The sequence below is a fragment of the Octodon degus genome, unplaced genomic scaffold, assembly GCF_000260255.1.
Source record: "Octodon degus isolate 3935 unplaced genomic scaffold, OctDeg1.0 scaffold00112, whole genome shotgun sequence".
Lineage (NCBI taxonomy): Eukaryota > Metazoa > Chordata > Mammalia > Rodentia > Octodontidae > Octodon > Octodon degus.
This window is the reverse complement of record NW_004524688.1, coordinates 9,499,393-9,511,318: the sequence shown is the minus strand read 5'-3', so window position 1 is coordinate 9,511,318 and position 11,926 is coordinate 9,499,393. Positions and strand designations below refer to the sequence as shown.

Genomic DNA, 11,926 nt, shown 5'->3' with positions numbered 1-11,926 from the left:
AAAATTTCTTTGAAATAGTCTTGCTAAACTGCCCTAGCTGGGCTGAGCTTGGAATCCTACTGCCTCAACCTTCCAAAGTGCTGGGACTACAGGCATGAGCTACTATACCTCTCTTTATCCTTTTTTCATTCTCAAGTAGGAGCTGGTCTCTATTTTTTACTACAAAGGTCTGGAGGTTTCCTCTGCTATGGATGGCTTTGTGAAAGTATGACAAAGATAACTTTTCACTTGATCTCAGGAAACCCACAAGGAGTTGGCTGGAATACATCTCTTAAAAAGTCAGACACAGAAAGGACTCACAAAGACACATTTTATTGCACCAAGATCTAGGAACAACCAGGGCTCCCAAGGTCCTTGGAAAGGAAGTGGAAAAGGTGGGAACCCTTCACATATAGGTGCAGCTACACAACCAGGACATGGGGGGAGAATGACTCCTGACAGTGGAAGGTGTGCAAGATGAAGGGAACACTGGGGAGGTGGTCTACTACACATGGGTCCCCTACCTCCACTCTCAGGTTCTAACCCAACCAAGTGACTGCTGTTATACAAAAGTTTAGGTATTTCTATGTATTTATATATGTACATGTCACCTACAATGTGGATGGTTATCTGGGCGCATTCGTATTCATGCCTGTCTGGTTGATGGTTTTCTGCAGAAGGGAAGGACCTGCCTCCACCCCACAGTGACAAACACTACAGGAAAGCAGGCCAGGATTTACAACTGCCAGAGAGAATACAGAGTTGGTTTCCCCAATAAATGGTCCTACAACGTTCAGCCTAGGAGAAAAGACGAGGCCAACTGGAGGAGGGGACAGAGACACAAAGGAGATCAAGTCTGTGCTAGCAGACAACTTACATTTTCAGCAACAGAGCGTCATGGAATAAATATGCCCAGGGAAACAGTTAATATAAGACTGAGTCAAACCCTCTAATGGAGAAGCAAGCCCTGCCCACAGAGCTGCCTGTGAGCCTTCCTTCTGAGACAACAGATTAGGAAGCAAGAGCACACTAATGCCAGGCCTATCCTGAGCAGCATTCAAAGCTACCATCCACTGTTGTCTAGAAGTGATCAGGCCACGGTGTCACCATTCCCTCCCTCTTTCCCCTAATGTAAAAAACCAAAGGGAGAAAAACCTAAAAGAACCACTGACAGAACCACCTCAGCCATCCCTCACTATATGAGGATGCAACTCCTCTCAGTACCCAAGGACTGAGCAAAGTCGTGAGCTGAGAGCAGAGCAAACAAGAAGGGTTGCACTGACGAAGGCAACAGCCAGGCCAGGGGGCTGGGCTCCTGCCCGCGTGCCCTGGGCAGCCCAGGAGAGATGAGGGGATGAATCTCATGAGGAAAGACCTCCGATGTACTTGTACACCTTCTACTGATGGGGTGTTATCTTTTCCTTGGATACACCACTTTCACTGAGGAGTCTCATGTTTATTAAATTATAAGTCTGCAGGCACAGCTTGAGCAAGATAAAAAAGGGATCTTCTTGAGTCATACAATCATCTAGATTCAAAAGCACTCACAAAATTGAGCACACAAAGCCAGTATTTGCATATTATTAGGGGAATATATTGCTGCTGGGAAGCCACAGGCCTGGTTAAAAATAAATGCTTTGTATTAAGTAGTAAAATAGTGGAGAATTCATCCCCTATACCACCACCTCCATAGAGACCCATAGGTTATTTCAGCTGCAAGGAAAGCTGTGGCAAAGTCACCCTGGAACAGATAGCAGCCTGAGAAGCAGATGCATTGGCACATAATTCAAGAGTTCCCCACCCCAAACAGCCTTTGCTTCTGAGATGCGCTGAAAGTGCTACCTTGCCAGTCCCAGAAAGGCAGAGGCGGTGGTGCAGGTGGGCACCAGCTCTTCCCTTTCCAAGGCAGATAGTAAGGCATACAGACACATGTCCCGTAGAGGGAACAAAAGGGGCGGGGTGCAGGACAGGACAGTGCCAGGCTCAGGAGGAGGTAAGTGACGGCTCACTAGGAAGAGCCTCCAACTGCATGCCTGCCATTCTGGGCACAGGATGCACCGGGAAATGCACGGTCCTGTCCCCACTGTCAGTCCCAGACAGGAGCAGATGACTTTGCCCACCCAGACTACTGTCCATGACCACAAGGATGCTGGCCCCTTCCAAATGTCCCACAGGTTGTGGTCAGCTCTGCTGGACACCACCTGCTGAGGTTTCTTCTGGGGCTAGTTGTGAATGTCCCCAAGGCCTCCACAGCAGGTTGTCTGCAGTGATGCTGCAGCCCTCCACGTGGCAGGCTCACAGCAGAGCCTGAGGTGATAGGCAGTTGAGTCTGCATGAGGCCACTCCTCAGATCCAGACAAATGGTTCCCAGGAAGTGACGGCTCCAGGAGGCTGTGGGACAGGCACATGGTCCTCCTGGTGAGAATCAAGAACCCTGATGTTCCCTCCTCCACTCTCCTGTACACCCTAAAGGGGAAGCTGAAAATGCCACGAGGTCACTTCTGCAAAGGACTGGCACTCCACACAACCACACACCACACACCACACGTCACGTAGAATCACCCCCCCCCCAACACAATCACATCAGATATACACACCCTGAAACTGACCTATTTTGACATCACGTTCACCGGCGGTAGCTAAGGCTGGTGGCCTTGGCTGGATGAGTCACAGACCAAAAGTTCCGTCTACTCTGAAGCTTCTGGAAGGCATTGAAGTTTCTCCTCTTTTCCCTCTTGAATTTTTTCATTTTCTTCTCCTACATCAAGAACCACAGGGATCACAAGGCTCAGTGAGGGCTCCACTGAATCCAGGCGGTCGCTACCACACATGCACTGCAAGTGCACTTGGCACAGGTGCACTCTCACGTGCCACACACGAGCCTGTGGGAGGCCTGCCACCCGATGTGCTGGTGAAGGCACAGAAGCATCACATAGTCACAGCCTTGCCCACAGTGTGGAACATGCACGAAAGATGGAGCCTGGGCAACTGGTTCCAGCCTCACCCTGCTCTTTACCACATGCCTGTTCTTCACACCAGTGAGTTCACGTGAGCCATACAAACCTCTTCATCAGCTGGTCTCACACACACATACACAAACACACACACACTCCGTACCTTGCCACGATCAAATTCTTCGTCCCAATCATCAACCACTGTCTGAGTCTGGGCCATTTTGCTGTCCTCAATAGCATCCCGACTGACCGCAGACAGTTCTCCATCCCAAGTCAGAACTGGACAACACAGGCATGATGTAAGGTGATCTTCAGACTTGTACCAATTTAGATCCATCAATTTATTTATTTTTGGCTTTAAGACAAGGTCTCACTAAGCAATTCGGGCTGGCCTCGAACTCAGTGATCCTCCTGCCTCAGCCCCGAGTGCTGGTATAAGAGGTTTACCACCACACCTGGCAACTCATCTACTCTTAATACTCAAAATGCCCAAGTGTCATCTTTTGGTGGAAATGGACAAGCAAAGGGGGAAAAAGGAGGACAGAATGTGCAATTTACATGATGGTCAAAGTGGAACCAATGACTCTTCTGCTTAAACTGTATCAGCAATTATGTAGCTCACTTCTTCAGAGCCCTGTGCCTTCACTCAAGAAGATCCCATGTTTGTTCTGGTGGTCTGACTTATAAGGCTCCAAGTTAAGTGGCCACTACAGGCGCCAGAGGACCATGTGCAACAGCCCCTATCTACTAGGGATCCTGATACTCCTGCAAGGAGGTGCTGTTCTGCATCATGCCATGGACAGAACCTAGGCTTAAGACAGAACCTACCTTTCTGCTATGGCTGAGGGCACAGGATGGGGGTAGGGGGATTCTTCTTCCTGTTTTTAAAGTCAGATATTGCATCCCTTCTTTCTCCCAGTGCATTAGGGCCTGTTTCCACCCCACCTCCAAATAAACCAGGCCAAGGAAAGCAGGAGCCATACCTTGTCTCCCGTAAGCCTTATCCAATGAATACTTGAGCAACTCCTGGACCACATCAGATTCTCGCTCCCTGTTCCACGGTCCAAGAGGAGCCTGTCCAAGCCCTGTAAGAAGAGTGGTCAAGATCCACTTATAGATGTTCAAAATGAACTGCTACATAGCTCTCACTGACAGCACAACTGCAGAATTTACTAATGACAAATGCTCACTTACTAACACTGAAGTGCTTAATGTATTTAACAATTTTACTGAACAGCTGTTATCCAAGTGAAGTCCTGAAAAAGTAAGCCAAAACCAAAACTGTAACAATATTAATCCTCAGTCTAATGATGGGAGGAACTAGCTCCAGTTGGAATCTACTTTATTAGCCAGAAACAGTGTGGATTATAAAGGTCCCCACAGGTCCTCAGGAAGGTGCTACTGGAAGGTGATAGAAGCTTGAATGTGGGGGCTCTTTAGGTCACTGGGGTGTGTCCTCAAAGGGGACAGTGGGACCTCAGCCATGAGGTAAGTGGCTCTGCTCTGCCACATGTGGCCATGATACCCTACCTCACCACAGGCCCAAGGCAAGAAGACAACTTTCTCTCTGAGGTGATCATCTCAGGTATGTTATAGCTTTGGAAACTAACACATGGCCAGTGCTTAAGAATGGCCTCAGGTGCCTGGCTAGCTTGGTCGGTCGAGCATGAAACTCTTAAGAATGGCCTCATGTGAGGAACATGGAAGCATCAACACCGTCACTGTTAGTAGGGGCCCTCAAGTTTCCCAAATTCTCACCTGGGTGGTCCCCAGCAAGTTGGCTGTTCACACTCAACTCTATGCCCATGGGGACACTGGGCTTTGTGCTCCTCGAGTCTTTTGGATGTTTGTTTTCTTCCTCTTCCTGCTGTGCCTCAGGCTTTCTTTTCTTCCTTTTCTTTTTCCTTGGGGATTCTGCCTTGGTCTCACGTTCTCTGTGGTCAATGGAGGTGCAGCTGCTGGGTATCGAAAGTGACAGTTAGCCCTGCTAGCATACTGAAGGCAACAGCAGGGCTCAGTGACAGGCACCTGACCCACTTCCTTCAACTCTGTAGGAAACTTGCCCCTAACGTGACACTGAGGACAACTTGGGAAGCTGTTCTCTATGACATCACTCATACCACATTGTGGCTGGAAAAGTGGTCAAGGAAGACAAGATCTGATACATGGACACACATCCAGCATGAGGAACATGGACAAGAATATTAGATGGTCACACTTTTAATTCAATTAGGGCAACCCTCCACACCTCACCCTGGCCCAGGGCACGTGACCCTGTCTTTGGACAAAAAAAAAAAAATGACGGCCATGGCCTGGATGAAATCATCCTCCAGGAACTAATATCCACTGACACTATACAGAAGACATTTTGCTCTCTGTGCAAAAGTTAGCAGTCCAGGGCAATATTCTACCTATCAAGAGCACATCTATCTGGCACAGGACTGCTTAGTTTCTACAGTCTTGACAGAGGGCATGTGTCTCGCCCAGCTCTTACCTGTGCCAGGGTGCAACCTGGTGAAGGCTGACTTCTTCACAGAGTCCCTCTGCTCCCTTCCGCTTCCTTTTCCTGCTTCTCACATGTTGGCTGTCCACAACATAGCTCACTTGCTGGTTATCCACCTGGGGCTTTGTGTCTTCTGCCTTCCATGGGGGAGCTGGCAGCTCTGCCTGTCCCTTCTTGTTCTTGGGGCTCCAAGGTGGCCCCTGCATCTGCTCCTGAGGAATGGCCATTGCCAGGCTCTCTGGGCCCTTCCTCTTCTTCCTCTTCCTCTTCTTACGAGGCACTGCGTTTGCCCCCCCCAGGAGCTGCGAGATACATGCTTCTGAGCCAAGCATCTGAGGCTTTCCCCCAGGGCTCCTGTGCCTCTTCCTAGAGGGGCTCTGAGAGGCCTCGCTGGCTTCCAGGGGCTGGTGTGAAGGGGATGCCAAGTCCCCAGTGACCTGAGGCAGGGAAGTCCGGGTGGAAGAGCAGCTCTGTGGCTCTGGTATCTGTGGGGTTTGGGGAATACTACTGGACAGTGATGCAGAGGGAGTGCTGACAGGAGGCTTCGGACAGCTGGATGATCGGGGAGCAGGTGAGAGAGCCCTGTAGGGAAAGCGGGTAACAGAAAGGTCATTCTGAAACATCTGCATGGAGCTCTTCCTTCGGGCCACCCTCCCTCCCTTTTCTACCTAAGAATTTCTTTTTTCTTTTGTTGATACAGGGTCTCACTATGCAGTTTGCACTCATAGTCATCCTCTTGTCTCAGCCTCCCCAGTGTTGGGATTACAGGTGTGCACCACCATGCCTGGGTCTGGGGCCAGCATCGCATGTGGTACCAGGGGTTAAATTCAGAACCTTCTTGCTTATGCTACTGAGCTATCTCCCCAGCCCTCACCTAAGAATTTCAAAAGATTTTTTTTTAAAAAAATTATTTATTTATTTTTACATTTATTTATTGTGTGTGTGTGTGTGTGTGGCCAGCTCAGCCCACCAGGGGGCGGGGCTGGCTGGCATGTGGTGCTGGGGGATCGAACCGCGGTCCACTGTGCTTTGCTAAGCTTGTTCTAAGTAGGTGCTTTAGACCACTGAGCCATCTCTCCAGCCCCTCAAAAGATTTTTTTTCCTATCATTTTCATATACACATAAATTGCAAGTATGTTTGAAGATAGGCTAATAGCGTTCAATGTTTACTTAAGGTCAAAACTAGTCAGCTGTGTTGACACACATCCATAACTTCAGCCCTCTGAGGCTGAGGCAGGATAATCATAAATTTAAGCCTGACCTGAGCAACCTAGCAAGTGCCTATCTTTTTTTTTTTTTTTTGGTTGGCTCAGCCCACACTGAGGGTGGGGCTGGCATGGCATGTGATGTCAATGCCGGGGATTGAATCTTGGTCCTCTGTGGCTCCCTATGCTTGCCTAAGCAGGAGCGTTAGACCACTGAGCTATCTTGCTGGCCCCCAAGTGCCTATCTTAAAATAAAAACGACTGGGAATAGCTTAATAAAACTGGGTTCAATGAGTACTATGTGCACTAGTTTCTTGTGATCAAACAGTTCAAAGTACTTTTACCAATGCTAATGTTCTGAGTTTTCAATCAAATGTGTTTCAAAAAGGGCAAGCTTCACTAAGTAAGAATGGTCAGAAAAAAATCCAGTCTGAATTTGTCATTAAATCTCCAAAGCCACAGGTCCCTGGAAGAAAATAAGCCTGCTAAGAAATCCAAGAGCAGGCCACATACCTCCCATGGTTACTTCCCTAAGAGCCCGGGCGCTGGAAAAACTGGGTGCAGTTACAGAGCCAACTCACACTACAATGTGAGTGATAGGACCGAGTGCCACGTCACATGCAGTGCAACCTGCCTCTCTTGAGCCACATGCCATAGTAAAGCTAAAGGCTCTCTGAGCTGTGCTGGTCGCATCTGTCAACAAGTGGCAGTTTTAAAAAATACTACGGTAGGGATGGGCCCTGTGTATAAATGTGAAAGGAAGGCAGAGGCTGAGGGATGTGGGTGGGGTACAGTAAGTCATCTTTGGGGGGTAGCTTTCACTTGCTCTTTGCTGTTCCCTACCTGGCTGCAGATAACCCAGTACACAGCAATCTGTCAGGAACTCTCAACTCTACAATCAGGTAGGTGCCTTGTCACTGTCTCACTGGGGCAGGAGAACTGGACTTCAGAAAGAGCATCTGGGGGAGCCTGAAACCAGTCTCCTCATTCTAGGAGCCCATGCAGCCATGGCAAGAGAACCAAGGGGGTCTCTTCAGGGACAAAAAGACAGGAGACCATGGCATGATAGCTATAGGCAGAAAGGCCAGCAGGACTTACAGGCCTCTGAGCTCACTCAGGGAATCAGGACAGCGTAACCCACAGCACAGCAGGTTATGACATGCATGTGACCAACAGACGAAGAAGACAAAAACTGAAAACTAGGTGACTAAACTGACTCTGGCCAAGCAAGGCTCCTTTACAGATGGGGACAGAGAAGGTAAGAGGGGGTCTAAGTCTTCAAAGGCCCAGAGTTCTTCAACAGCCCAGTACGTGTAACCATAGCAGAGATAAATGGCACCTGGAGGTCTAGTACCAGAGCTCACCTGGATTTACTGAAAGGCCAAGTGGAGGCAACGACGGGGTGAGTGGCTGTCATGGGGTAGGTGAGGTCGGAGAGTGGTGAGGGCGGAGGTGAACGGAGGTCATTGCCGGTCGCCCTCCGCAGGGTGCTGGCCTGCAGTTATTGACATAAATAAAAACTTGGTGGTCTAAAAAAGGTTTACGTGGTGAAGAGGGAAAATAAAAGTAAAATAAAAATAAAATAAAACAAAAATAAAAAAATAAAAGAGCCCAGAAAGAATGAGGGGACAAGAGAGGAAAAAAAGGGAGGTAGAGGGTAAGAATGGTAGAATAATCAGAAGTATTATTGGTTAGAAACAAAAAGGAAAAAGGAAGGAAATTTAAACAAAAATCTCAGCATAACAATATAGCATTGTGTGGCAGCCCCAGTAAGTTTGGAGCCACACACTAACACCGCAGCCCAGACTTCTGTGTAAGGGTCCTGGGCTCCGGCTCCCTGCAGACCCCGCTCCGACCATAGACCTGCTGGAGGACTGTGGTTCAACCAGGATGCTCCATCCACAGCAGGAAGGAGAACAGGCCTCAGCCAAACCCCACTGCCTTCACCCCAAGATAGACTTTGTGTAACCTGCATCTCCCACAGATGCCTCAAAGGCACCTGCTCCTCCAAACCAAAGGAGCCTAAGCTTCCCACCATTTTCTACTCCCCAGCTACAAGCATGCTGACTTGGGCCCCAAGATATTTTCAGGGTCGAGACACCCACACACCCACCTTCTTGGCAGACAGGGCCAGTTTCTTGGCTGGTGGAGGAGACATGAGGCTCATGGGCTCGATGGCAGTGCTGCCCAGGACAGGAAACTTGAGCTTCACCATCTTAGAATCCAACCCATTGGGCAGCATTTTGGAGTGACCAGAGGTGGGACACTTTGTTCCCTGAGAATCATGGGCAGCTCCACCCCCGGAGGCCTGTGGGACCTTAGGGCTGCTGCTAGAAGAGTGCTCCGGGCTGGAGCTGCTGGAAGTCTCCTTCTCAAGGTCTGCAATCTTGTCTTCCCCCTTCAAGCCATGCCCACTGGCAGTGGTCTCAGCCAGGAGCTTTAGTGAGGTAGAGGGGACAATGTCCCTGCTGTCCCAGGAGCTCTGCCGTCGGCTCCCAGGTTCGCTGGTACCAGGTGAGCCCTGAGAAGTTCGGAGGGAAGGGGAACAGTGCTGCGAGGGGACCTGCTTCTTCACTTTCTTCCCGTTCTCATTCAGGAGGGTTGGCCCATGTGTGGGCGTGTGGGCCAATCTGGGAGGAGGGGACCCCAAGGGTGACTTTGCAGGCACACATCCATTCTGTAACTTTGGGCCTTGCAGGGAGCCATTCCTGGAAACAGGCACACCAATTTCCTCAGGGGCCTGCGGCTTCCTCATGGTCACAGGGCCTTGTAGCTAAAGGAGATCAAGGCAGAAAGTACCATCAGGTCGCTGTTCTTAAATCAAAGCAGGCTCCCAGAGCATGGGTGGCCTCTAATGTGCAAACTTGGGAAAGACTATAGGCATGTGGTAGAGTCTCTGACACTGATCTGAGCAGATTCACTGTTCCCCAGCTCATGTTTACACAGGCATGCATCTTTAAGACCATCTTTACTATGAGAGAAGCACGTTGGCATTGGCATTTGAGCAAAGGTAGGCCAGGCATGGTGATGTACACCTGTAATCCCAGCGCTCTAGGAGGCTAAGGTAAGAGGATCACAAGTTTGAACCTGGTATGGGCAACTTCGCCATTTAGTAAGACTACCTCTAAATAAAAATTAAAAAGGGTTAGGGATATGGCTCAGTGTGCAGACCCTTGGTTCAATTTGCAGTACCATGAAAAGACAAAGACAAAAAAAGAGACAGAGAAAAAAAGAGTGAGACAACAAGAGCAAGAGAGAGAGAAAGAGTGAGAGAGCCAGAGCAAGCAAGCTGGTGAGGAGGTGGGGATCAGGGAGATGGCTTAGTGGAATAAACACTTGCCTGGCAAGCACAAGGGCCTGAGTTCAATCCCCAGTTCCGCAAAAAAAAAAAAAAAGAGAGAGAGAGAGAAAGAAAGGAAAAAATGTACCAACCTAAACATAAATATACCAACTGAAGCCAGCACCTAAATGTAGCTATGTATTAGAATGCTAGTGCTTTCTCCTGGACTTTCATTCTGAAAGGTTTCAGCCTACAGAGCTACATCCCTGTCTGTCTTAGTGCTATGGTCTGACGCACCTTCACAGATATTCTCTCAGTAACATCTTCAAAGTCTGCTACAGCTACCATCCCCTTGTATGGTTGCTTTCTATTTAGTGTACAATTAACACAGTGCTCTATACTTCTCTTTCCTCGTAACACTAAAGTGTATGAAAATAACCTATTTTGCATTTATGTGCTTAGTCTAGGCCCTTCTCTGCTTGACCAAGAAGCCCCCACAACCCCTACCTGCATCTCTCTCATCTACTGCCATGGTCTTCCAACCTACTCCCAATCTTACAGTCAGTGCTAAAACATATTTGGGTCAGGAGTAGAGCATGTGCCTAGCACAAGTGAGGCCTTTGTTTCAAACCCCAGCATCACACACACACACACACACACACACACACACACACACACTCCAAAAAAAACCAAAAAATACCTCACAAATTTTATGAAGATTGAAAGTTTTTCTGTACCTTAGTAACCTCACAAATTTTCTAGATAGGGAATTACTAGGCTATTCTCTTACTAGCAATATTTATTTCTATTTCAAAATATACTATGATTTGTATTATCTTTCGCCATTATATTACCACTTGTATTTTTGGAGTGATGTTCAATCATTCTAATTGAGTTTTATTGTCTTTTCAGTACTGAAGACTCAAGCAGGGCCTCCATAATAAGCTAATCCCAAGGTCTTTGTATTTTCTGAGACAGGGTCTCACTAAATTGTCCAGGTTGAGATTTTTTAAATATTCTTTCAATATAGGGTCTTGCTATGTAGTTTGGACTCGTAAGAGATCCTCCTGCCTCAGCCTGTCTAGCACTGGGATTACAGGTGTGTACCACCATGCCTGGTTTCAGTGGCTGGCACAGTGCACCCAGGGTTCCAGGGCCAGCACAGCATGTGGTACCAGGGATCAAACATGGGGCTTTGTGCTTACCAAGCAGGTGCTTATGCCATCGAGATATCTCCCCAACCCCTAGGTTGAGATTTTAACTTACAGTCCTCCTCATGGTATACCCCTGCCTGCCCCACCCCACTCAATAAGATAATGTTATAAATGCTGACTTTTTATTGTAATTTTTTCTCTGTAGTTCTGGGGATGGAACCCAAAACCTCATGAATTGGGAGCATGCACCCTACTACTTAAACTCCCAGTCTCTTACTGCAAATATTTTTTTTTAAATTTCATCATTTAATATCTTACACATAAGCCTTTAAGTTTTAGTTTAATCAATTTATATTTCATTTTTTCTTTCCATTTTTTTCCGTCCTTCTTCTTTTCCTATCTTTTCCTAGTACTGGAGATTAAACCAGGAACTCCTTCATGGTAGGCAAATACTCTACCCTAAGTTACATCCCCAACTAGCCCCTCCCTCTTTGAGACAGGGCTTGCTAAATGGCCCAGGCTGGACTTCAACTTCTGATCCTTCTGCCTCAGCTCCCAAGTAGCTGAGAGTAAAGGTGTGTGGCACCACATCTGGCTTCTCTCTCAATTTTAAATTTACAAAGTTTTCCTATTTTCAGAGTTTAATTAAAACTCACTTCTATTTCCCTTTGAACTTTTGTACCTATTTCTTCTTCTTTTTTTTTTTTTTTTGATGAGAAGGCAGCAGAAAAGTTTATTAAGGCAACAGTATGCTGGGCTGTGCAAGCTCATGTCATGAAAAGGAAAATGGAATGATCCCAAGGGAAGAGGGTGCAGGGATTTGAATGTCTCTCTTGCTTTAGAGGTCTTCT

General features: G+C 47.8%; 1 protein-coding gene across 4 annotated transcripts in view; it reads right to left on the bottom strand.

Moving 5' to 3' along the window:
• Window positions 1-293: 293 nt before the first annotated feature.
• Usp36 (ubiquitin specific peptidase 36) overlaps window positions 294-11,926 on the bottom strand; it is a 37,327-nt gene continuing 25,694 nt past the window's right edge. For 2 of the 4 annotated variants that reach the window (XR_002817676.1, XR_002817677.1), the window contains exons 14-22: window positions 8,755-9,414; window positions 8,006-8,136; window positions 5,428-6,018; window positions 4,692-4,891; window positions 3,917-4,018; window positions 3,097-3,212; window positions 2,589-2,737; window positions 1,010-2,370; window positions 294-970 (exon numbers count right to left, since the gene is read on the bottom strand). Coding sequence is in view for 1 of the 4 variants with exons in the window: in XM_023699276.1 (XP_023555044.1) it covers window positions 2,606-2,737; window positions 3,097-3,212; window positions 3,917-4,018; window positions 4,692-4,891; window positions 5,428-6,018; window positions 8,006-8,136; window positions 8,755-9,414 (1,932 nt within the window). In the remaining 3 variants the exon portion in view is untranslated. Of the gene's footprint in view, window positions 2,371-2,588; window positions 2,738-3,096; window positions 3,213-3,916; window positions 4,019-4,691; window positions 4,892-5,427; window positions 6,019-8,005; window positions 8,137-8,754; window positions 9,415-11,926 lie in introns of all 4 variants that reach the window. The other 2 variants (XR_002817678.1, XM_023699276.1) reach the window with 2 other exon arrangements.